General features: G+C 36.2%; 2 protein-coding genes and 1 long non-coding RNA gene across 11 annotated transcripts in view; 2 read left to right on the top strand and 1 right to left on the bottom strand.

The window, feature by feature from the left end:
- ATR (ATR checkpoint kinase) overlaps nucleotides 1–14,369 on the top strand; it is a 58,189-nt gene extending 43,820 nt beyond the window's left edge. Inside the window, exons 40-47 of the mRNA XM_026664614.2 lie at nucleotides 2,165–2,365; nucleotides 3,387–3,530; nucleotides 4,400–4,550; nucleotides 4,681–4,837; nucleotides 7,869–8,022; nucleotides 10,044–10,195; nucleotides 12,164–12,269; nucleotides 13,815–14,369. Coding sequence (XP_026520399.2) covers nucleotides 2,165–2,365; nucleotides 3,387–3,530; nucleotides 4,400–4,550; nucleotides 4,681–4,837; nucleotides 7,869–8,022; nucleotides 10,044–10,195; nucleotides 12,164–12,269; nucleotides 13,815–13,988 — 1,239 coding nt within the window. The 3' untranslated portion in view covers nucleotides 13,989–14,369. The remainder of the gene's footprint in view (nucleotides 1–2,164; nucleotides 2,366–3,386; nucleotides 3,531–4,399; nucleotides 4,551–4,680; nucleotides 4,838–7,868; nucleotides 8,023–10,043; nucleotides 10,196–12,163; nucleotides 12,270–13,814) is intronic.
- LOC148130937 (uncharacterized) lies at nucleotides 9,594–17,137 on the bottom strand. Of its 2 annotated transcripts, XR_015749480.1 has the most exons (4): nucleotides 17,005–17,065; nucleotides 14,972–15,122; nucleotides 13,747–13,847; nucleotides 9,594–10,558 (listed from the first exon to the last, which is right to left on the bottom strand). It is a non-coding gene; the product is annotated as an uncharacterized LOC148130937 (long non-coding RNA). The 2 variants fall into 2 exon arrangements; XR_015749481.1 differs by lacking the exon at nucleotides 14,972–15,122 and having other exon boundaries at nucleotides 17,005–17,137.
- Nucleotides 17,100–26,233, top strand: part of XRN1 (5'-3' exoribonuclease 1) — a 69,756-nt gene continuing 60,622 nt past the window's right edge. For all 8 annotated transcript variants that reach the window (XM_087965104.1, XM_026664577.2, XM_087965107.1 and 5 more), the window contains exons 1-8: nucleotides 17,100–17,272; nucleotides 21,318–21,550; nucleotides 23,387–23,484; nucleotides 24,096–24,205; nucleotides 24,290–24,400; nucleotides 24,711–24,793; nucleotides 24,949–25,036; nucleotides 25,121–25,289. In XM_087965104.1, the coding sequence (XP_087821230.1) occupies nucleotides 17,198–17,272; nucleotides 21,318–21,550; nucleotides 23,387–23,484; nucleotides 24,096–24,205; nucleotides 24,290–24,400; nucleotides 24,711–24,793; nucleotides 24,949–25,036; nucleotides 25,121–25,289 (967 nt within the window). In that variant the 5' untranslated portion in view covers nucleotides 17,100–17,197. The remainder of the gene's footprint in view (nucleotides 17,273–21,317; nucleotides 21,551–23,386; nucleotides 23,485–24,095; nucleotides 24,206–24,289; nucleotides 24,401–24,710; nucleotides 24,794–24,948; nucleotides 25,037–25,120; nucleotides 25,290–26,233) is intronic.

The following is a 26,233-nucleotide window of genomic DNA, read 5'->3' as shown; positions in this document are numbered from 1 at the left end:
CCTTGAGTCGACTCCTCCTCCTCTGAAGCTCTTTCTTCTTGTTCTTCAATCACCATTTCCATTTTTTCTAACACAGAGCAAAGTGATTCGCCTCTTTCCTGTAGTAATTCTCTCATATTTTTAAGTTCCATTTTTAATTCCCAGAGATCATCATTACACACACTTATATTTTTCGATCGTTAAAGTCCACAAAAAAAATCACTTTTACTTTCCTTCTTTCTTCTTTCAATTTTCTAAAGTTCTCAATTATTCCAGCCCAGGGTCTATACCAAAAACATCAATCAATCCCACAGTCAGTCTTTCCTTGCTTTTTTCTTTATTCTGGTTTTGCTTTCACTTTCTAAGATTCTTACTTTGTTTCAATATTTCTTTAATGCTATATCCACACAAGTTCATTCAGAAACAGGATGCTTTCCGTTTTGTTTGAGCTCAAGTTTTTGTCAAAAGGTGGCACTCTCCATTATACAAAGTCTTCACTTTTCCCCCCTATTTTTTTATTTAGGGTTTTTCAAACCTCAATATTCCAGCACAGTCCAATTTCCAATTTGTAAACTTTATTATTATTATTTTTTGACAATCTTAAATCCAGCTTTATTTTATGCCTGTTTATTCCCAAAATATTTTAGTCCAATTTAATTAAATCTTTAGTTCCAGCTTCTTCCTTTCCTGGTTTGAAGCCCTGCTTAGCTGTCAAAAATATTTTCTTTTTTTTTCCCTGTCCCTTTGTAATTTCGCTGCTCACTTTTCTTTTCTTAAAAATTCCATGTTACCTTAATCCCAGGGTACTTTTGTTTAGTTCTATTGCCCACTTGTACTGGTTCAGATGTTATCCACTTCTTTCTTCCCTCCTGCACAAATCTTAATCCAGCTGAGTCCTCCTCTTCAGGGTGGCCATTTTAAACCACTGCTGCAGTCGTCTTCAGGGGGAAAAAGACCAAGCCTGGGGGGGAGATGCGGCTCCCCTCAACCTGGCTTGCGGCTTCCCCTTACTCCGCCGCCCCTCCAAGGCAGCTTCAGCCCCTAATCGTAATGATCGGGGCTCTCCAACGAAAGAGCACAGACCATAGCCGCAGAGAGTCGCGATCTACGGTCTGTCAGCGAGGAGGCTCCGCCTTCTTCCCTGGTCCTTGGTATTCTGAGCTTGGTTGTTTTCTTGCAGATATTTTGTTATCTAAATAAGGTAGCATCATTAGAGCTCTGATGATGTTACCTAGTTTGGGTAATTAAATGTCTGCAAGAAAATAACCAAGCTCAGAGAACACCAAGGATCTCTCAGAAACAACTATTGGCCACTTAAAAACAAAGAGCAAAAGAATGGTGAGCAGAGGGATTTTTCAGGGCAAACTGCCCCCCTCCTGAAAACTCCAAGCTTTTTTAAAGCAGATTTTGTGATTTTCTAAACTTTGCTTTTTTGAAGTGTAATTAAAATCTGAAAACTCTTATTAGCTATTACTTTTGTATCCATAACCAATAATGTTTTTCTTTTGTTTTATAAGTCAAAGGATTAAGGTGTCAAATATCTAGTTTTCTAAAACAAAACTTTAATTATTTAATGAAAAACCTTTATTGTATTGTTCTAAAGCATACCAAGTGTTGAAATGGAAACTTATTTCATTTTAAGATTCTTCTGTAGCTCTGGGGCATGATTTATTTTTCCCTCTTTCTAAATAATTGCCCCTTCTTTTCTGGCTACTTTCTTGACAATCATCACTATCATACTAAAATAATTGGTTAATGGCCATATTTATGCACAAAAGTTTGTAACTGAGGGACCTAGTAAAGGAACATTAGCAGATGTTTTTATTCTTCGGTCATTTGGGTTAATTTTGTAAGATTTCAGTTTATTATACACCTGTATGATAGGTTCAGATAGGCTTCATTTAAACACTATTAGGGATGATAGTATTCTAGGATCAATATCGCAGAGTCGGAGTGGAGGGCTAATGGGTGAAAATTGTGTCCTCTTCCCATTGATTGATACATGTTTTCAGCTGCAGGGCACTAATTCGATATCATTTATTTTCAAAAGATTTCCTTGTGGAGTTGAAATTACATCCTAAATTAGGTAATGATGAGTGGAAAAACTGTATGGACATTAAAGTTACAGTTAAGATAATTATATGCTTGAATGTTTGCATTTGATTACTTTTTAAACTTTTTTCAGGTTGATGGAAATACTTCCACTTTAAGTATGGCTATTCATTTCAAAAACCTCAAGAGGCTGGTAGAAGACCAAACATTCAGTCAGATTCTTATTCCTTTGCAATCTGTAATGATACCAACTCTTCCTTCAGTTCCTGGAACACATTCCAATCATGATCCATTTCCTGGATGTTGGGCTTACATTGAAAGTTTTGATGATACTGTTAGTATCTATTAATCCTTATTTGTTTGTTTGCTTGTTCAACTTATATACTATTTTAGTAGTCAGATGGGCAGAATATAAATTTAATACATAAATATTTAGCCATCTATCTCACAAATATGACTCTGCGTGGCTCCCAACAATTAAAAGGATATCAAGAAAAATAAATGCAAATAAAAAGGACAAGAATATAAAGCCATGTTTAAATCATATTGAAACACAAAAACATAGTCAAAATCCACATCAGAGTACCATCCATGCATGTTCTACAGCCAGATTGCCAAATGTGGAGACAAAGCTATATCTTCCGTAACGCCTGTAGTGTTCAGATATTCAGTTCAAAGGGGGATCTTGCTCGGAAGGGAGGACATCAAAATAGAAAAGGCTTCTAAACTTATTTGCGTTTTTATAACTTAGCCTAAATTTACTTTCCAAATCAAAGACTTTTTCTCTTGGTAATCAAAGTAAAATGGAAAAAGGAAATCAAGTCTTTAAATGAAATTATTTCTTAGCATTATGCCACGTCTTTTCTTCAAGACCTCAAGGCAGCAGACAGGTAGTCCTTGACTCATGAACACAACTGGGACCAAAATTTCAGTTGCTAAGCCATGTAGTACTTAAGCAAGTCATCGCTTGAGTGGACCTGATTTTATCATTTTTTACTGTAATAATTAAGTGAATCCAGCTTCTCTCCCATCCCCCACCCCGGATTGGCTTTGCTTATCAGAAGCTGTTTGGGAAATTGCAAATCATGATCACATGACCGCAAGACCCTGACATTGTCATAAATATGAGGCTATTGCCAAATGCCTGAATTATCATCACATGGCTGCAGGTATGATGTCATGTTTGTAAACTTGAGAACAGGTCATGTCAATTTTTAGCAACAGTGTAACTTTGAACCATTGTTAAATGAATAGTTGTAAATCAAAGACTACATTTCCTTCACAGTAACAGTGTATCTATGAGGTATGTTGGCTGAAACAGTATGAAAGAACTGTGCCTCTTTTTTTTATTGTAGGTTGAAATCCTTCCATCTCTTCAGAAGCCCAAGAAGATTACTTTAAAAGGTTCAGATGGGAAATCTTATATCATGATGTGTAAGCCAAAAGATGATCTTAGAAAAGACTGTCGACTCATGGAATTCAACTCCCTCATAAATAAGGTTAAATTCTAAATATGTTTCTGAATGTGTGGCAAACTTGTTGCTGACAATCCACTAAATGTTTTCTTAAGAATTGTCAGTGAGCATGTTTGTGTATACTGATTAACCAGAACTGATTTACCCAGATATGCTTGTTTGCAGTTCCTCTCACTGTCTGTCCCCATTCTAAACAACGCAGGCTTGTAAATCAATGTCTTATTTGCTGTCAAATATATTGCCGGTAACCTGAGAAGACTTTCTGATTTTAATCAAGCCTGATTTAATACATTGAGTAATGGTCTACTTTCTACAATATATATTATGTGTTTTATGAAAAGTTGATTTTGAATATAAATCTCAGCAAAATTTTCTAATACTAGTGGCACTGATGGAAATACATATGTTTAAAATCTAGTCAGATATGCAAGGCTTTTTATATGCTTAAAAGGAACCCACATTTATCTTTCTATATTTATAAAGTCATTTTGGTTCTTGTTTGCCCAATTTTGAATGAATGGGAACAGTGTTTTTGTTTTAAAAAAGATTCAATATTTTTGACAAAATTACTGTTTTCTGTTAAAATTATTTTTGTAATTCTGTTTTAAATTTTTAAGTGCTTAGGTGGTCTTGGTAGCAGAAATATTGTACAGTATATAAACTTTTAATAATATTGAATGGTGCATGACTTTAATCTCCTGAATCTTCTGTAAGGGATCTTTTGTGGGGAAAATAAAGCAATTGATTTTGTGCGTGTGTGTGTGTACATACACCCTTTCTAAAAATACAAACTTTTAATTTGGGATTACAAGAGGCAGATAAATTAATTAAAATGAAAATTAAAGATACTGTTTTACATTAATCTTATGGAGCATGCTATGTTTCTACTCTAGTGCTTAAGAAAAGATGCAGAGTCACGAAGACGAGAACTCCACATCCGAACCTATGCTGTTATTCCTCTGAATGAGGAATGTGGAATCATTGAATGGGTGAACAACACTGCTGGTTTGCGAAATATCCTAATTAAATTATACAAAGAAAAAGGTAAAATAATGATGGTGTAATCTTTAAAAAGTGTGAGTGAAAAGATAAAATGAAGGATAGGGGAGGAGAATTAGTGAATGCTATTTGCCACAGAATATGCAGTGTAATTATATTTGTTTTTCTTTAACAGGCATCTACATGACTGGCAAAGAGCTACGTCAGTGTATTATTCCAAAGACAGCACCTTTATCTGAAAAGCTGAAGGTTTTCAAAGAAACTCTACTTCCTCGGCATCCTCCAATTTTTCATGAATGGTTTCTGAGAAAATTCCCTGATCCTACTTCATGGTCAGTCTTTTTTCTAGAGTTATTAGGAGTTGAATGGTATATAAGTATAATAAATATACATTTAAATACAATTTGAGTTACACTACAATAATATCTACAATTTTTAAAAAATCTGATTGGTTACATAATTTTTGTAATTCAAACACTGCAGATATTCCTCAACTTCCAAATAGTTGTTTAGTAACCATTAGAAGTTATGATGGTGCTGGATTTCCGGTTTGGGTCTCTTTAGCGACAGTCCAAAATCCGCAATCATGCGCGGTTTTGATCTGTGCTCGCCATTTTAGTGCCCTGATCCTTTGGATTCGGGGCTGAAGCTACCCCGTAGAGGTGGTGAAGAGGGGGGAGATTGCTAGCCAAGTGGAGGGGAGCCGCATCTTTCCTTGCCTGGTCTAAACTCCCTTCCCCGAAGGTGGTTGCAGCGGTGGTCAGAAATGGCCACCTCAAAGAAGAACCCGACTGGATAAGATTGTGCAGGAGGAAGACAAAGAGGAAAACAGGACAGACCCCGGCTAAACAACAGAGAACATCTAAGCAAGGTACCCTGAATCTAAAAGTATCTAGAGGAATACTTCTGAAAGAAGATCTTTAAGCGGTGAAGGAGAGAGAAAAGGAGGTTAAAAACCCTTTTTTTACCTTTATATTGAGAATTACAAATGGTATGGAAAGAAATTTACACCTATTTTGACACTAAGAGGCAACCTTAAGCTGAAATGTAAGTGTCAAAGGGAGAATAAAGATTTTTTCTTGGTCATTTTAAAGCCCTAAAAAGGAGAAGAGTGGAGGCAAAAGGGTGGGACTTGGAATAATGGAAAAATGGAATGCCACCTGGAAAAATAAAGAGGATTAACAGTGAAACTTTGAAAAGACTCCCGAGGATACATTGTCACTGAAATCTTATTAAAAGATACAGTAACCCATGGAAAGGAAAAGGAAAGGAAAGAAACAAGAAGGAACACTCTGGGATCATTTGGTGATTTAAAAAAAAAAAGTTTTTGGCATTGGTTTTTTCTTTTTCTGTTTTTACTTAAAGTCAATCAGGTGGTTGTTCAAAAGTGTTTAAAATGCCATCACTCCTGGAGGAATTGAAGATGAGTCTTAAAAAACAGAAAAGATGCAGAAGGGGGAGGAAGATCGTTTGGCTTCGTATTTGAATTTTTTGAAATGGAGATCCTGAACTATGAAAAGCAAAAGGAAAAGCTTCAAGAGCAAGAAGAAGGGAGGGACAAAGAAGAAGCCATTTTCAATGATTAAATAATGCAAAGTGTGGTAATAAGGAGAAAAAGGAGGAAAGGAGTTAAAAGTTTGAGATCAAAGGGAACAGCCAAAAAGAAAAATAGTCTGAAAAAGAAGTATAACAGCAAGGAGAAACAGAAAAAAAAAACTACAGAAGGGAAAATTAGAGAGAGAAGGGTATAAAAAAAAGGGGGGGGGAGATAGAAAGGGAAATAACTTATGAGGGACAAAAACAGGAAATAAAGAAAAAGGGGAAGCGTACTAGGATTTTAAGTTAAAAGTGAGGATTCTGCAAAGGTACAAAAGATAGTATTGTGAGTAGAATACTGTAATGAGTTAGAAATGAAATAAGTAAATAATTTATGAGATAAAACTATTGTTATGTAATAGTATGTTTATTTATGATTAATGCAATAATAAAGAAGATAGTGAAACATTGCAATTGTTTCTAAAGATTCATAAAATATTGAAAAGAAATGTGAAAGATTTATAAGGAAATTTATACCAGTTATTAGAATGAATTTGAATAATTATTTTGCTTATTAATAGTAAACAATTTATAAGATAAAACTGTATGACTATTCAATGGTATGCTTATTGACACTTAAGTAATAATGAAGAAGGGAGGGAAACATTTCAGTTGTTCTCAAAGATTGATAGATATTGAAAAGAAACGTGAAAGATTTACAAGGTTCATGCCAGTACTAGAATGATTTTGAATAACTATTTTGTTTACTAATGTTTATATATATATATTGTTTTTGCTGTTTTTAGAATTTTTCTTTTACATTTTCAAGGGAAGTACCAAGCAGAGTCTGAATGATGAGATCTACATGATATAAAATAGATATTAGAAATTTGAATGTTATAATTTTAGAATGCACAAATTCAGTGTTTAATGAGATTTCATATGATAATAACAATAAGATTTAAAGGTGTTGCACTTCGATTGGCAATTATAAGGGGAATTTTGCTTCTTAAGAATGTTGGAAGAGAACATATGAAATTGTAAACAAGACAGACGAAAGTATAAGTACAATGAATAAAAAGATATAGAAATTTAGGTAAAAGAAATACAATTGAATAAGAAGAAAATGAGATAACCATAAAAGAAAATTAAGAGAAGGGAGAAATAGTGAGAAGTTGGAAAAAGAGTAATAAGATATGAAGTTGAATACATAAGGTGAATATGCATATGAAACTGTGTCTGTATGGAAATGTGATAACCCGGAACGATGCTGTACTCAAATAAGATGTTTTATTTGTTTTGTTAAAACTCAATAAAACTTTATTTTAAAAAAGAAATTATGAAAAAGTGACTTACCACCAGTCTACATACTTATGACCAGCCCTGACACTTATGACCATTGTGGTTCCTCCAGTCACATGATCAAAATTCAGGCGCTTAGCAGCTGGCATTTATTTGCAACAATTGTAGTATCCTGCAATCACATGGTTTTGACATGGGATCTTCCCAGCTGGCTTCCAGCAAGCAAAATCAATAGGGAAAGCTGGATTCACTTAACCTCATGATTTATTTAATGACTGATTCACTTAATGACCACCACAACAAAAAGATTGTAATATTGGTTGCAGCTTACTTAACAATCACCTTGCTTCGCAATGGAAGTTCCATTTCCAATTGTGGTCATAAGTCAAGGACTGCCTGTAGTAATCATCATAAACTATACATATTTTATGTTTTTGCTGAGTGCACAAATTGTCATGCCACCAACAATGATTACAAAATGACCAAGTACCTATAAGGTATCTTGATTTTTATTTTTTTCTATAGGTACAGCAGCAGATCAGCCTATTGTCGTTCCACTGCAGTTATGTCAATGGTCGGGTATATGCTGGGTCTTGGGGACCGTCATGGAGAAAATATTCTGTTTGATTCTTTAACTGGTGAATGTGTGCATGTAGATTTCAACTGTCTGTTTAATAAGGTAAGCAGCTAAATATTGAATTTAAAATATTTTTTATTCCAAAGTATGTTGGCAAAATAAATACATCTGAATTGCAGTCATGCCTACCTGAAACAGTCTTCAAATTTTTCCAGGCAAGTTTAACTTCCAGTCTTTGCAAACAATACTTCCAATATTTTTTAAAAAATGTTCTTTTAACTTTCAGGAACAAAATGTATCAATTCACAGTCAGTTTAGTTATTTAAAACTATCTAGACCAGCAATTGCCAACCGGTGGGCCGCGAGAAAATTTTGGTGGGCCGCAGAGAAATCTCAGTCCCAGAACACCCCCCCAAAGCAATTAATCCAGGCTGTGCAAAAACACAAGGCTGCTCAGCCCACATGGCCCGCGGGAACCTTCCCTGCCCACTCACTCCTTACCCAGCAAACTTGTCTGCTAAGTTGCTATTTTTCCTTTTTCTGACCATCATCTGTTCTGCTGTGCTGAGAGATTTAGATTAGCTAGGAAGCAGGAAATGGTTGGATTTTTTGCTTTCTAGCTAAGCACAGCCAAGCCTCCCTTAGGACTGAAGGTTTGCTTACAAGCAAATTTAGTACAGACTCACGGCAAGCAAATTTGAGAGACTGAGCTAGCCGATAGCAGATAGATAGATCACTGAATGATTCTGTGAGCAACTCAATCTTCCTGCTTTGCCTGATTTTGGGTAAAAGTTGTTCTTTTTATAAAAAAAATCAATATTTATATAAATATAATATTTACATACAAGCCATGACCACCAAGCCACACCCACAAATTAGGCCATGCCCACAGAACCAGTTAGTGGTCCCTGGGATCTAAACTTATGAGTTTGGTGGTCCCTGAGGTCCAAAAGGTTGGCGACCCCTGATCTAGACTGTCTTTAAGGGTAGAAAGTCTCCCAAAGGGGTGTTACTTCAATGGGAACAATGTTTTGTTTGTAACCCAGAACAAAATCAATATGTTCTGGAGGATCTACCAAATCATTCTGAACCACCCACTGGTAGTAATAACATCTCTCTTCCATCTCCCCTTCACCAGCTTCTAGAAGTGTTTATCCAACCCCATCTCCCTTCCAGCATTTTCCCTTCCTTGAGCTGTTAATACCAATGCCTGAAGTGAGCTTATCCCATTGGCCTGCCTAGTCATTCGTTTTTCTAGCATTTTCCCATCTTTCCCTTCATCTTTGTTGCTGAAGTCTCAGAATATCATATTTAATTAACCGTAATTCTATCAAATCCCAGTATCCTAGAGTAATACATCATATCACATCAGGCTGCCTACCCTTAATTTTCATTGCTTCATTCACCTGTTGATTTCTCAAAACAGTATTCTCCAGTGTCCCCCAATCTTCCCAGCATCTTCTTTTCCTTCCCTATCTCTCTCTAGATTTCAATGTCCTTTGATTTCCTCCCCATAATCGCCAAACCATTTTTGCATGGATCAAATCTACCCTGCTTAGTTCCAGCACAGATCCAAATACCTGAAACATTTGTTTTTAAGTAGCCATGAACTATTTTAAAAAGCTGTCCCATGTACTGAATATTTTCACATTCAGTAATAAAAATCACAAAGATGGTTTTTATTTTTACATTTATATTACATTTAACATTGGTTAACAGCAAAACAAAATCAGCCTGTCTATACACAAACACCAAAGTAATTTGGAAAGGAGTGAAATAAGTGGTACTAACATTATAACATTATATTGACTGTTTCCTAGTATGATTTGATTGCTTATTGTACTCTATGACTATTATTAAATGTTGTACCTTATGATTCTTGACTTTTGATGAATGTATCTTTTCTGTTATGTACACTGAGAGCATTTGCACCAAGACAAATTCCTTGTGTGTCCAATCACACTTGGCCAATAAAGAATTCTATTCTACTCTATTCTATAATAGTATAACTTAAATAAAATTTCTTATATACTTGTATAATACAAGCTGTCTAAGAATCTACTGCATTCCATTTTGAGAGAAGCGTGTGTTGCTGAATTTATTCTTTTTGTATTCATTTAAAGGGAGAAACTTTTGATTTTCCGGAAATTGTTCCATTTCGCCTTACTCATAACATGGTCAATGCGATGGGTCCAATGGGCACAGAAGGGCTCTTCAGGAGAGCTTGTGAAGTTACCTTAAGACTTATGCGTAACCAGAGAGAACCACTCATGAGGTAAAGAAAGAAAGGTCTTCAAGTAGAATGGGGGAAGGCACATAAAATCATTACACTTAATCATTTCAACTTCAAATTTTCATTATTATCATACTACATTGCATAAATGATGATAATATTATCCATTTAGTTGTGTCCGACTCTTGAAGATTCTATGGGCCAGGTCTCACATCTTCTAATCTTGCACTTTGAGTTTTTCTATGCTCCGGCTGGTGTCAGCTTTGATGGGGACCAGCCACTATATTCTTTGATGGCCTGGTTTCCTTTTATACATTGTATAAATAAGCCTTGTAATACTCATTGGGTAGTACTGCTTACATATTTTTTTTCTTTTTCTCTGTTTCTGTGATCCAGAGACAGGATCTGTGAACCAAACAGGATAGTCATGCAATTATAAACAATTGTGCTAATAAGAAAGAGAGCTGCAAAGAATTATTTTGTGATTATCTCTTCTGGATTTGTGCATGGTACTTCCCAAATAAGAATTAAAAAATGGTTTCCTGTGGGAAAACTCAAATAGATAAAAGTCTAGTCACATGCTCTCAGCTCAGAATCAATGCACTTACTAACTTTTTAAGATTCTTATAGAAATCTAGAAATAATGATATATGTGCAACAATGTGAAATCACAATTGCCAGTTCTTTAACTGGTATTGGCCTTGATATGCATCGAGTTTTTCTCAGGAACCTAGGATGTCATAATGTATATGTGTATCCAAACAGTGTGGGCTTTTCTAATTGACAGAAAGTTTGTCAATGTGCAAATAACCTCTGAGACCACCACAGGCAGATTATGCCATACTCAACTTCAGTTTTCAGAACTTGATACGGTACTTGATCTCTTCCAATTCTTTGTCTCCTATTCTACATCCCCTGATTAATGGTTAGTTGCACAATCAGCCAGCTATTTACACTGGATTTGACATTTTTATCAACCTAGTGAATCTCTTCCAAGGACGTGAGATCAGTAGATGTTGTTTGATTGTATTAAAGGAGCACCACAGAATATAAGCCATTCCAACAAAAGCTGCCTTTTGCAATTCATTATTTTGTCTATGCAATGGTGTTAAAGCATTGCTCCAGATTTTGGGGGGGGGATTGCACCCAAGGCACCTACTACAGGTACTCCTCGACTTACAACCACAATTGGGTCCAAAATTTCTGTTGTTAAGTGAGACATTTGTTATGTGAGTTTTGCCCCATTTTACAACTTTTCTTGCCACAGTTGTTAAGTGAATCCCTGCAGTTGTTAAGTTAGTAAGTTGTTAAGTGAATCCAGCTTTTCTGACTTTGCTTGTCAGTTTGCAAAAGGTGATCATAAGACCCCCGGGACACTGCAACTGTCATAAATATGAGTCAGTTGCCAAATGTCTGAATTTTGATCATATGACCACAAGTGATGCTGCAATTGTCATGTGTGAAAAATAGTCATAAATCATTTTTTTTCAGTACTATTGTAATGTCAAATGGTCACTAAATGTCACTAAATGGGGAGTACCTGTACTATTGGTACTAGCTCTGCTTTTTGTGTGTGTGCACAGTTGTTCTTCTATTTGCAGGTCCTTGCATTTTGTGATTTTCTCCTGTTCTTTCTCTTCTCTTTTGCTGTCTCCATCTCCTGCCACATCCATTATCCAGCCAATCAATATCTGGGGTGTTATTATATGGAAGGCACTTGTTTGTCTGAATTCTGAAGTCGAACAGCACTTTAGCTTCTTCATTTTCTATTACTTTGTTTATTTTGTGATCCTAAAATTCTTGCTTGTAAGCAAGTGGTGTTTCTTGTAGACATTTCAGTGCACCATTGTTGCTACTTTATCATACTGTTGTTTGTAGTTAGCCTGATTATGATGATGATTATTTTATAATATGCTGTTCTACTCCCAGCAAATTTGGGTAGTAACTAAATCTAATGAGACTTACTACAACAAATGTAAGTAAAAATATTTTACTCTCTCCCAAATCTAGTGTTTTGAAGACTTTTCTGCATGATCCCCTTGTGGAATGGAGTAAACCAGTTAGAGGCAATACAAAAACCTTGGTAAATGAAACTGGAGAAATTGTCAATGAAAAGGTAAGCTGGTAAAACTCAGGGTTAAAAATTCAAACTTTGCACCAGGGCAGTAAACAAATTAAAATGGACACTATTATATTAAGCAACATAACCTTGCTTTGAATGATAACTGAATTTATTCAAGAAGAGCAAACACATTAGGAATAGGTAACTATAAGAATTGAAAACTTTGACTTATTTGTTTTTCATCAGGTCATTCTCATATATTGATGAGCTAGCAGTTTAATTTTTCTAATTATTTCATTCATTAATACCAAATAATATTGAGAAATACTTATTTTTGTGATGTAGGTTAATTTTATCATATAAATAAAAATAATACTTTAAAAAACTTTCTGATCAAATTTAAACTTTATAGATTGTACTTTTAATGCTTTATTACCAAATTATACATTCCGTTACCTCTTTTTCCCATGACTTTCCCATCCATTTTCGATTTCTGGTAAGATTTTGGAAGTTGCTATTGCCAGCTTCCTAAGGCAGAGACACAGTTACTGGCCCTGCCTAAGGTGGGACTAGAACACATGGTCTCCCAGTTTCTAGCCCAATATCTTAGCCACTACCCCAAATTATTTCTGATAAATCAAATTCCAAAGCATATTTTACGCATATCAAATCCACTGATTCTTATCAGTTTTAATGAAGAATTTTTTAAAAATGAAGAATTCAAAATTAAGCTTGAAATTTTTGTTTTGAAATTGACCACTTTTTTAATGTATATAAATGAAAATAAAAAAATTATGGAATTTTATCTTATTATTAATATAGTAAGCTCTTACCATAATATATGCAGTGGCTGGGATTACATTACACACATACTGAGCATGCTATGTTGAATATCATTTTTTCAGTTAATAGTGAAATTAGATGAATTATTATAGCCTGGGTTCTTTATGGCTAATGTTCTCTAGACATCCATATTTTCTGATAGGAAAATGATTAATAGAAGTTTAATCAGCTTTTTTTACTGCTGGGATGGGGATAAAATCCTAGAGAATGTTAGCTCCAAGAGCTCATTCCTCCCCCCATTTTCCTTTTCACCTCTGCATAGGAAGATAGGGGTGCATGTAATCAATCCTCTTGTCTGCAATGGCGTTGAACATAATTAGTCTGCTGTTGATTTTTTTTTTTTATATATGTAAATCAATATAAATATAATATTAATGTAAATTAAAAGTATATTTTAGGAAGTGCCAGTTTCCCAGCAACATTTAAGATGGTGTCATCTATATGCTCCTAGTTTGACTGGGACATCCATAAGTGTCTACTAGATAGTTCCAGAGTTCATTCACTATGCTGTTAAACCATACAGTTATTGGATTGGTTTAATGTAATAAGTATATATTATATAGTATGTATTGTAAATTGTAATTTATGGCTTAGTGTATAGTTCACAGTACTCAATTTTATATAATTCAATAAACCTTCAGTGGAAACTCAATCTTTTATGTTGGAAGGAGAAAGATCGAATACTTACCACTAAAAATTTAGCTTCTAGTAACTGATGACATCTTTTTCTTATGTAGATTATTTTTTGTTTTTCAGGCCAAGACTCATGTGCAAGATATAGAGCAGCGGCTACAGGGTGTAATAAAAAATAGGAACAGGGTAAAGGGCCTACCATTGTCAATTGAAGGACATGTTCACCATCTTATTCAAGATTCAACTGATGAAAACTTGCTGTGTCAGATGTATCTTGGTTGGGCACCGTATATGTGATATGCTGTCATTTGCAGACAACAAATCTTAGTTTTTTTTAAAGTTAGTAAATTCTGCTAATGCAGATCAGTGTTTCAGTATTTATATTGGATATAAATACTGTTTCCACTGATACAGTGGAAAGACTACAAAATGCAAGTTATTATGTTTATCACAATGCTGTTTCCACAAGCTTAATAAAACAATAATAAATAGTAGGTCTTTGAGCTAGGAATGTTAACGATACTGGATATATAATAGGGTAAGTCAGATGAGAATAAAGGAGAAAAATGAGAGTCAAAAAATTGTAGCTGGTCTACATACTTAAGAAAGGAGAATGACTGGATTTCAGTGGATTCAAATATTAAATCTTTCAACAGTAACAATGAATGAGAAAGGGAATACTTCACTGAGAATTATTCTTAGAATAATTTTCACGTAAAGAATATGTCTATTACTATTATTAAAGACTGTTGTACTTTACCCAAAACATTGATCATACTGATTTTATGATAGCTATATGCAGATGAACCTCCATTATTATTTTCAATAATGATCCTTTAAGAATGTGTGTATTTGCTTATTTGCATCTATTTCACTATATTCTATGGGTAAGATCCTATTTTTCAGTAGAATAAATTATTTGAAAGACATCAGATGTCTTTTGTTCCACTATCAAATAGCTGTTGCTGTCAGCCAAGTTTCCATTCGTTTGGAATCTGACTTCCAGAAATTAAGTAAATATTCTGTGTCCTGTAACCTGCATTTCAGCACAATTGATAATAGTCCTCTGTGACATTTTTTCAGATATCTGAAGATTACTGTGATGACCCAGGGTGGGATACAAAATAAACAGTCACAAAAAACAGGTGAAGCCCCTTTTATTCCTTCACTTTGCTTCCAAGCTCCAAATATCCTTGCTGGAGTCAAAAAACTCCTACACAAGCAGTTACAAGGAGGAGGAAATGCCGTTTAAATTATAAAGAGTAAAAAACAACACAAACCAGGCAAGATAAGGGCTGGAAAACGTCCACAGATATCAGAACACACACTGGGAAGGATGCCAAACTCAGAGAGGAACAATAGAGATATTTCCACGCTTTGTTTCCAGCACTGGCCCGTACGCATGTCCGTCCTCTTATCCAGTTGCCACAGCTGCAGCCCATGAAAAGGATCAAGGCCAACCCATAGACCACTTCTCTTCCTTATCCTCTGCTCCCTGCGTGCCCTAGGATGGAGAGGGGATGGGCCTGGGTCTTCCTCTGACTGCCCAGCTCCCTCTGCCCTTCCCCAGCCTCCTCCACAACCTCTGGAGCCACACTTCCACTCCCTGTCAGCTGTTCCTCCTCTCCCTCAGAATCAGTCTCCACCAGGGGCATGACAATTACTGTCAATCTCTACTAAAACCTTGAGTTCTCAAGGCTAAATATGCATACCTCCTTCAATCTGTTCATAAGATTTGTAGATTTTTGTGTCCCTAATATTCTCACTGCCAGGTCCCAAATTAATTTATTTGAATCCTTGAAAGTGTTAACCAGAGTTAGAAATAATGCTTTAGATGAGATATGGCGAACACTGAAGCTAACTATAATAGTCATATCTATTCAACTTTTAATAATATAACTGGGAGAAATTATAGAGTCAGGGTTAGGAAGAAATGGACAGTAAGCATCTTTTTTCAGGTATTGTAGGTGGAATAAACATTGTTCCCATGTACCCCAAAGTACTTTTGGGAGTAAGTATGAAGTATTGCACAACTGTATTAAAATAAGAATTGGCTTAACTTCCAATTAAACTAATTTCCTCAAGAATAATTTCATTTTTAATCATGTTACTACACTTGAAATAAATTAGAATCCACAGCTGTTTCTAGCTGGTATCTTTCCACTGAAATAAGACACTGTATACTACAGCCCAATAGAATTAGCGAAAGGGAAAAGGAAGTTAATTATTTCTCGTGTCCCATAACATTTCTAAAGGATTCATTTGTATTCATTGTATCCAAACGATCTCTGAAAATCTAATTCATCAGATACTCCGAGTGAACTATTTTAATTAGCCAGCTCTGTTTGCAATAGTTGTAGTTTGGGTTAACCCCAATATTACGGATGCATAGATATGGTGGAGATATTCTCCAGAACCCATTTCATATTTCCAAAGTTAGGACTAGGTCTAATGTGTGGCAGCAATGTAGAGGTTGAGTGGCTGATAAGTCTGTAGTGCCACTGCAGATATAACTCCTAAATTACCTCCAATCTCAGTGAGCAAAGGTTAAAATTAGCCAGTACCAATAGTCTGAGCAATTCTGTATCAGTTAAATCAAGCAGTCCAAGGAGGGATGCTGCCATACCTGTTAGAACCGCACAATAGCAGCAACTCCATTTTGTCCCTTTAGCTTAACCTCTCATGCCAAACAGCGTTCACAATAGCCAGGCACATAACTGCCATAATACCTTTCTTGCTTAGGACAGGATTAAAGCAAGACATGAAACTCCTGGACCCATCTTAGTAAGAGGGGCTCATTATCTAGCCAGCTCTTAGCAGCACATATGAGCCTTCCCTTCTACCATACTTCTCCATGTCCTTTCAGCTACCTCAACCCACTCTCCCAGGCACCCAATAACTGGTTATATACGATACTCAACACTGAACTAGAGTTACGCTTCACCTCTACCAATCCCACCCCGGCTAGGGCCAGAAGAACTTTCCCATTTCTACCTTCCTCTGCTTGCCAACTTCATCTCTAATATACTGTATATTGATTGCGGCTAGGTGCCGATTTCCTAGCATATTAAGAGAAGCTTAAATGTTTCATCAGAAATCCATTTCCTATTTAGTTTGATTTTACTTATTCGTTTCCTTGCTGCCGTTTCGTCCACTCATTCCAAGGGATTATTATTATTTTTTTAATCCTCTGCCCTACTGTCTGATGGCAACCTAGGGACCGAAAAAATTACTTCCCGCCTCTTTTTCTCCTCCATCACCTAATACTACTGTAACAAGGGGAAACTTCGGCCGATATAGGATGAGAGCAAACCTGCAATTCTCACGACGTCCAATAAGAAACCGCCGCCCGCCTTTGATTTCCGACGCTGAGTCGTCCGCTCTGGTGAGGCCCGCTCTATGGTTTGGGGCCTTGGCGGAAGGAAGCGCTTTGCCTGAGAGGAAAGGTGCAAAGGCGGTTGTTTGGGTCCGAGTGGCTTAAAGAGGAAGGGCAGAAGCCGGCCGCTATGGGGGTGCCGAAGTTTTATCGGTGGGTCTCGGAGCGGTATCCTTGCCTCAGTCAGGTGGTGAAGGAGCATCAGGTGAGCAGCTGCGGTTTGCGCTTCCCTGCTCTGGAGAGGGAAGCTGAGAGGCTGCCTAGCCGTCGCACCCGGGGCGATTCTCTTCTTCCTTCGTGAGGGGCCTCTGGTGTGATGGACAGGTCTGGCAACAAAGCCGCGCCTGCCTCTGGAATTGTTGCGTGGATCCCCACCTGGAAAGCGCCGTGACGGAGTTACCATTTTGGATTACTGACTTGCTGGCAGTTCTTCCATATTTTTTTTTTCCTTTTTGCCCTGGCTATGAGTTTTAGGCCACTTTATCTTTTTTCAGGAGAGGGGAAATTGGTGGAGAACAGGAGTGAACCCGAGAGAAAAGCTATAACTTACTAATATTCAAACACATTCCAACCTTTTCTTTCTGTCCGGGTGTCTTTGACCCCTAACCGCGAATGTCAGCGGCGGTTTCTCATTTGAGAACAAACGCGGGTCTGAAAAGAGTTTTGTGAAACTCCCAGAGACCTCGCAGTTTTCATTTCGTGTGGGAAGCCGCGGAGAAAAGAGTGGCGGGCTCTCCTGCTGTCTGGAGCCTGCCAATTTATTTTCAGTTCTGCTTCATGATGTCGTAGGAAAAACTGTCTACGTCATTAGAAATATTTTCTTTTCCTTTTTAGCCCAACAGCGTGTTTAAGATTACATCTCCTCTTATTAGTATTGTTTTAAAATTTAAATCGGATTTATAAAGCACATTGCATCCTAGTGTACTTTATCTTTTTAACAGACTAGGGGAAGAAGAGGAGTAGATTGCTGAGAATGTGGAACATGTTGGGAAAATTAATATTCCTCATGTCTGTTACATTAAAAATTCAATAAAGTTTCTTCTGTACTAGCCAACAATTGAAAGGCATACAAAGAATTCAAAACAAAGAATGAAGAACAATAATATGTTATGCTGAGAAAGAGGGAAAGAAACAATACTGTACTCCTAACTAGCAGAATTACACAAGTAATCGTATGAAATTCTTATTGAATCAGAGTTTAGGAATAGTTATACTCTATGAAGTCAACAATGGTGACTTGTGACCATTGTTCACAGTTATGACCATTATAGCATCCACATAGTCACATGATTTACATTTGGATGCTTGACAACTGACTCACATTTATGATGGTTGCAGTGTCCTGGGGTCATGTGATCAACTTTTGCGACGACCTGACAAGCAAAGTCAAATTCACTTAACAACCATATTACTGATTTAACTACAGTGTGATTCACTTAACAAATGTTGCAAGAAAAGTCGTAAATGGGACAAAACTCAACAAATAGCAATAGCACTTAGACTTATATACTGCTTCACAGTGCTTTACAGCCCTCTCTTAAGTGGTTTACAGAATCAGCATATTGCCCCAACAATTCAGGTCTTCATTTTATCAACGTTGGAAGGATGAGTCAACCTTGAGCTGATCAGAATTGAACGCCTCTGCAGTACCGCATTCTAACCACTGCACCAACACAGCTCTTTTCACTTATTTTTCTCACAAATTTCTCACTTAGCAACATAAATGTTGGGCTCCATTGTGGTCGTAAGTTGTAGACTATCTGAATATAACATTTTTGGCCTGAAAAATGTATGCTTACTGCCTTTTTCTTTAATCACTTCAAAATGTAAATCCTCAAATAATTTTTAATAAATAATAAACACGATAACTGTTTCACACTATTGCATATTTTCAGTGCCTTTTATGTTACATTTTATGTCTCTGATTCCCATTTTTTAAATATCTTTTCTCATTTTATTTTGCTTTATTTTAATACTTTTTGTATGGGTTAAAGTATTTACATATTTTGGTATTAAAATGGTAAAGCAAAGCATGGTGAATTCATAAGAATTCTGTTCACTTATAAGTTCATTATTAAACATTTCTATATACTTGCTGTATTATATTTTGGATATAATAAAATAAAAACATTTGGATCTTGCTGTTTTTGTGAAGATAAGTAACATTTTAATCATATATAATTTGGTGGGCCACAGCTTTTAGAAATTAAGTCATGTAAAATATGATGCTATACCTTTTGTTGGAAACATAGTTTTTGTACATATGAGCAAGGTTCCTAGAAGGTTCAGTCAGATGTAAATCAGCTGCATTATAATTTAATGTATATATAAATCTAACTACTCACATATATATATTTCTGAGGAGATTCATATGCATAGTTTTCACCCATATATAGAGAGAGATGCTATATTGTCCTTATTGGTGCAATAATGATTCCAAAGCCCATTTCTACAAGAAAAGGGTTGAACTTTCAAGCTTACTCTCTTCACTGCCAATACATGAAGTAGCACAGTAATTCAAAGTCATCCTCATCATAAATGAAATAATAATTGTGAAATTTCTTTTTGTCTCCCAGTGAAGGCTGACCAAATTAGGTGGGCAAAGAATTAATATGTTAAAAGCCTGGTTGGCAACTGTGGTCTATGGGCACAAGGATGGGCACAAAGATTGAATGATAACAATCATTTTATAGCAGAGCATAGATTTCAGCATGAGTTAGTGTTATTAAAATTTAGCACTGCCCATTAATTTATAACATGCAAATATTTGGAACATATTGTGAAGTTCAGCATCTCCAGTAAGTTTTGTAATGAGAAAATTAATAGGTGTGACTCATTGGATTGTGTTTCTTGCATCTTAATCAGCAAAGCAGAATTGAAACCTATCTTAATACTCTTATAGGACATTGGCTATTCTGGTAAGTGATATGCTTCAGTCAGATATGCTTTTGAAGTTCTGAAATATTAAAACTGGAACTTCTGTGCCATTTGTTACGATTTTACATTGTAATGTTTTACAAGTTAATAATGTGCAAAATGTTTTGAATTGGACTGTTTCAAATTAAGTAGCGTTGCTTGGAGGTTGTTAAGGGCTGGATGGGGAGCAACAGGTGAAACTGAACCCTAGCAAGACCAAGTGGCTCTGAGTTGGGATTCTTTGATCCATGGAGAATTGCCATCTCTGGTCTTGGATGGGGTTACATTGCCCCAAACAGACCCAGTGAGCAATCTGGGAGTCTCATGACTTCTGCTTGAGGAGCAGGTGGTAATCATGGCCAGGAGGGCCTTTGTGTAACTGCAGGGTGTGAACCAGTTAAACCCTTTCCTGGTCCCAGTCACCTCTCATCTTGACTATTGCAACATGCTCTACATGGGGCTGCCTTTGAAAAGCATCTGGAAGCTCCACTTAGTTCAAAATGCAGTGGCCTATATGGTTTTGTACAGACCCAGGTGTCAGCTCTCCTGCAGGAGCTGCATTGGCTGCTGATTGCTTCTGGGTGCAATTCAAGGTGCTGGCTGTTATCTTTAAAGCCCTACATGGCTTGAGACCATCTCTTTCCAGTTACATCCACCTGACTCACTAGAGCGGGGAGGCAGGGAATGTTGTTGCAGTTTCCTTTTCCTAAGGAAGTAGATCTGGCGGGAAGACCTTTCTCCATGGTGGCTCCCTTCCTTTAGAACATCATCTCCATGGAGATTAGACTGGCTCCTACTTTGACACTCTTTCACAAGGCCCTGAAGGTCTAGTTTTGCCAATGGGCTTGGAAACCCAAAGTGGGATGGAGCCCATTAAGTGGCTTATTTGAGTGCTTGCTGCCACCTGGTGGGGGGGAGGTATTGTTTTTACTCTTTTTATATTAGGTTTTTTATTGTTTGTAGAATGCCAAAAGTCATTGAAAGTGAGTGGATGATTATATAAATTCTCTAAATAAATAAATATGGATGGATGTAATGCCCTTTTTGAGAAGTTCTGGCACTATTCAAAATGAAAGAGTTTAGAATTAAAACTAATGTAATCACTACAGAGTCATTATTAAATGGTAAAAAGCTTCCTTATTTTTATCACTTTCTGAGTTTTATTTTTAATTAGGTGGCCGCCTATATGCAGAATATGTTGAATATTAGCCTATGTGTTTTCCAAATAGAGATATAAAATGAAATTAGCTAATGCAAAGTACAATTTTCATAGAAGAAATGTAACTTAATTAAAACTTGACTAATAGAACTTCTATATTTAATATGTTTTCTAGATTCCAGAATTTGACAACTTATATTTGGACATGAATGGCATTATTCATCAATGTTCACATCCTAATGATGATGATGTTCATTTCCGAATCTCTGAAGATAAGGTCTTTGCTGATATATTTCACTATTTAGAAGTTTTATTTCGCATTATTAAACCAAGAAAAGTTTTTTTTATGGCAGTTGATGGAGTAGCTCCAAGAGCAAAAATGAACCAGCAACGTGGCAGACGTTTTAGGTATGTACATAAAATGGGTTTTTGATTTGTTTTCACTGGTTTCTTTGTCATTCCTACAGACTGATGTAATATGCTTATTTCTTCATACTCATGATTATTTATAGGAATGAATGTAGGATTGCTCATTCAATGCTATTGGTAACAAACTGGCCATTGGTATCCCAAAGGGAAACCTAAGGGGCAGGAGTGGGATTCTACCAGTTCGCAACTATTCGGTAGAACCGATTGTTAACATTCTAAGCAGTTTGGAGAACTGGTTGTTAGAAGAAATTACTGGCCTAATCCTGTAAGGAAAGCATGAAGGAAACATTCTGGTATTGCTTTACAGAAACTGCCTCTCCGTTAACCCTTATTACATTCTTGGCAGGACTAGACTTCCTGTCTCAGGAATGTCTCTGGAGTTTTTTTCCCTCCTTTGCTGGTACAAGTTACAATGGCACTGAAAAAAGTGACTTATGACCATTTTTTACACTTACGACTGTTGCAGCATCCCCACAGTCATGAGAGGCCAGGCGAGGAGATGCATGCCTCGATGTGAGTGATATTGAGTTGGCCACGCCCAGCCAATAACATGACCACCAAGCCACATCCACCCAGTCACATGACCAAGCCACGCCCACCAACTAAGCCATGCTCACAGAACCAATTGTTAAAAAATTTGAATCCCACCCCTGCTAAGGGGGAATAAGTGGTGCTGGCTTCAACCCAATCATTCCTTTCTGAAGGAAAGCTGTGTGGAGAAAGATAGTACAGGTGGTCCTTGCTTACTGACCATTGAACTCATTTGAGAATGTTCAAAGTTACAGTGGTGCTGAAAAAATAGACTTACAACTGGTCCTCTAAGTTGCTACCATTGTAGTGTCTCCATAGTCATGTGATCATAATGCAGTTGCTTGGTATCTGGTGTGCATTTACAACTGTTACACAGTCACGTGATCTCCATTTGCAAATTTCACCACCAAATTCTGTGAAGAAGCCAGCAGGAACTTTAAGTTGTAGTCCTATGACATCATATTTAATGACCTGCAGTGATTCACTTCATGACTGCAGCCAGAATTGATGTCATATGTCTGCATAAGCATGTGACATTTCACTTTACAACTACATTTGAATCAAGTATTTTCATCCAGTCATTTTTCATGCTTTATTGTATTAGAGTATGTACCTTTTTAGCATTTCATGGTCTACTTTCCAAAATGCAAGTTATAGTTTAATTTATGTTATGACTAACTAAAATCAGTTTCATTTATTAAATACAGTTAGTATATAATTATCCCTTAATTACATGTTAATTTCTCCTATCTTTTATATTAGAATGATAGTTTCAGATTTCTGGGGCTACGTACAGTTCTGGTCCCTCAAAATGGTAGTGCCTCTCTAAGCTATGGTATGCCTTTCTTAGTCTAATATAGGAAAGAATATAGATTGTTTACTTGGTCTTTTTCAGTAAAATTCTTTAAGTGTTTTCATCAGATAGCTGCCAAGCAAGCCCTAGGCTTGTTCTCAGTTCAGGGAGAGGTGCTGGACTTGTTTCACAACTACTTGGATGATTTTATCTATAGATTCAATGTTACCAATGTTGCTAACTGTTCTATTACGTGCAACATTATAGCTTTATAGTAATGAAAGTTAAATAATATTAAACTTTTATTAAATTAATTTAGCTAAGGAAATTATACATTATGTGTGAGCAAGTGATGGGCTGGGTATTCTCCTCCGAAGTCTGTCCGTAGTCTGAAGATATTTCTACCATAATCTCTACGGAAGTGTTGTGAGATTATAATACATATGTAGCCATCAGATTATTACAGACTAAGCCACAAAGTGTTGTTATAGGTCAGCAAGGGAAGCAGAAGACAAAATTAAGAAGGCGTTAGAAAAAGGAGAAATTCTTCCAACTGAGTCCAGATTTGATTCTAATTGCATTACACCAGGTAGGGAACTCTGTTATTTTGCTACATTATTTCAAACTTCTTCGTTTTTTATTTTTTATTTTCATGAAAATTTTATCATTCCCTTGAAATAAAAGAATGTGATTTCAAATATATCAGAGGCCACAGATATCAAACTAAACAGTAAGGTATCTCTGTTTTTGAATGCTCTCTCCTACCCTTATTCCCTTGCCATAGCTTTTTCTTTTCAATTAAGTACTTCCATCTTATACTAAAGCCAGTTAATAAGCAAATTCTCAGTTTTACACATTTATGGATTCTGTGTGTCTGAATAATCTTGTTTTATACTGTCCCATTACTTTTGTCGAACTAAACTATTTTTTTCTGATTGAGAAGATTTCTAATGGAGAAGATGGAGTCCCGAGAAGGTTGTATTTCCTGAAATCAGAAAATAGTTGAAGTAATGTAATAGAGATGTTTATGTTTAACTTCCAAATTTATATTTGTGTTGTAACTGTGTACATGTTTAACATAATTACCACTGTTAAAAATTGTGAAATCTTTTTAAAAGAAATATGTGTTTCCATGATATTTGAAAAATATTTTTGAGTTTTTAGTGAATGAAAATGTAACTTTTAGATTTCTGTTATTAGGGACTGAATTCATGGCCAGGTTGCACGAACACCTGAAGTATTTTGTAAACATGAAAATTTCCACCGACAAATCTTGGCAAGGCATAACTGTCTACTTATCAGGCCACGAGGTTACTATTTACTTTTATAAGACTTTTTAAATCAAATGTTATTAATTCAACATTTATTAATTTGTTTTTTTTCTTTTCATTCAGACACCAGGAGAAGGAGAACATAAAATTATGGAATTTATTAGATCAGAAAAAACAAAGCCTGACCATGATCCAAACACAAGACATTGTCTCTATGGTTTAGATGCTGACTTGGTATGTTTACATGTAAACATGATTTATTTGAAAAAAATAAGATTCTTGATTATAAATGCCAATAGGTGTGGTAAAAAGAGTCTTTTTAGGTTACCAGGGTTTTTACTGGTTTCCCTGATATCTTTTAGGGTTGTATGCATTATGCAAACAGTTTATTTTGTAGTATGCTATCCATTGTGGAAAGGGGCAATGTTATCATAGATGTCAATGAGATCCTTTGATATCGGGGTATAATAAGCTGCTAGAATAATTCATTCATTATTGATCATTTTTTCAGTGATTGGTTCTATTAAATTACTTCTTTTAATAGATAATTCTTGGGCTGACAAGTCATGAGCCACACTTCTCCCTTTTAAGAGAAGAGGTCCGGTTTGGTGGCAAAAAATCCCAAAGGTAATTTGCTGCAAAAATTGTTAAATGACAACAAAGGAAGTTAAAACTATTAAATAACTGAGAATACTGTATTTCTTCAGTATTAAACATTCACATTTTAATCTACGAAATGTAACATTTTAATTAGTTTACTGAAATGTATTAATAATTTACAGAGCAAGTGCCCCAGAAGAAACCACTTTTCATCTTTTGCACTTATCATTAATGAGAGAATACATTGACTATGAATTTTCACCAGTTAAAGTAAGTATGAGTACTAAAGATTGTTGACAGTTGCCAAAGGTTTACACTTTTAGTTAATTATTTGTATCAACATTTATTTATCAGGACAAGATTTCGTTTCCATATGAAATTGAAAGAATAATAGATGACTGGATTTTAATGGGTTTTCTTGTTGGAAATGATTTTATTCCTCATCTACCTCATTTTCATATTAACCATGATGCATTACCGCTGCTTTATAGAACATACATGACTACATTGCCTGAACTTGGAGGTAAGCTATCTCACATAGTTACTGCAAGATGGTCTTATGGTAGGCCCTACTACAGAGTAAAAGGTAGAATGGGAAAGAAAATAATTATTTTAATCTTTATATCGTGGTTTGTATCATGCTGGAAATTACATTTTTCCTTCCATTTCGTGGATTGGGTCCTATAGACAATACTGGTAGGCCTTGACTGGCTACCATATTTGGCTCTGAAATCTTGTTGTCAAGCAAAAGAGTCATTAAGCGAGATGCCAGTGTGACCCCTTCAGTCAACAACTGTAATTCCAGCACTCTGAGTTGTCATTAAGCAAGTGCCTCAGGGAATAGAGGAGGCTCTTGTAGGTTTGGCACAGACCAGGCACAAGCTAGGATGGTGGCTGCAGTGGGGTTCAAAGCTGTGGTTGCCCCACCCTGGTTCTGCATATATTTATTTAGTATACAGCATGAAGCACATAACAGATCCTGGTCGTCCTGGCTTGGGCCTAAAATAAAGGCCAAAGCATCAGCTCTAGTGCCACCACTGAAGAAAGCCACTTATCTCTATACCCATTTTCCCTCTGATCCACTGCACAGTGGCACATGACTAGTGCTGGGCATGCACCTAAAATAAAGAACAACTCTTGAGGCAGCTTTGGTAAAGAAGGTCTGGTGTGATCAGGAACTGCTTTGGATAGGTCCTACATTCCTCTCAGCAAGAGTAGAAAAGTGCCTGAAGGTCAGTGGACCAGGCAAGGACTACCTGTAAAGAAGATGACCTTAAGGAATGCAATATATGCAAGCACATTGCCAAGGCAACAAGGAAAAGAATAAAACATTGTCTAAGTTCAAAACACTGGAAGCAGCTCAAATAGGCACTTCCCTAATTCACTTAAGGAGAAAGAAGAAAGCAAAATTTGATGATTCTCTTGTTTGTGGAGCTGATTTTCTTTGACCTGATCTACCTAGTAGAG

This window comes from Notechis scutatus, chromosome 4, assembly GCF_049901735.1.
Source record: "Notechis scutatus isolate UNSWTSFEM ecotype Mainland chromosome 4, rNotScu1.2, whole genome shotgun sequence".
NCBI lineage: Eukaryota > Metazoa > Chordata > Lepidosauria > Squamata > Elapidae > Notechis > Notechis scutatus.
Note: the sequence above shows the minus strand (reverse complement) of the source record. Positions and strands in the feature narration are given on the sequence as shown.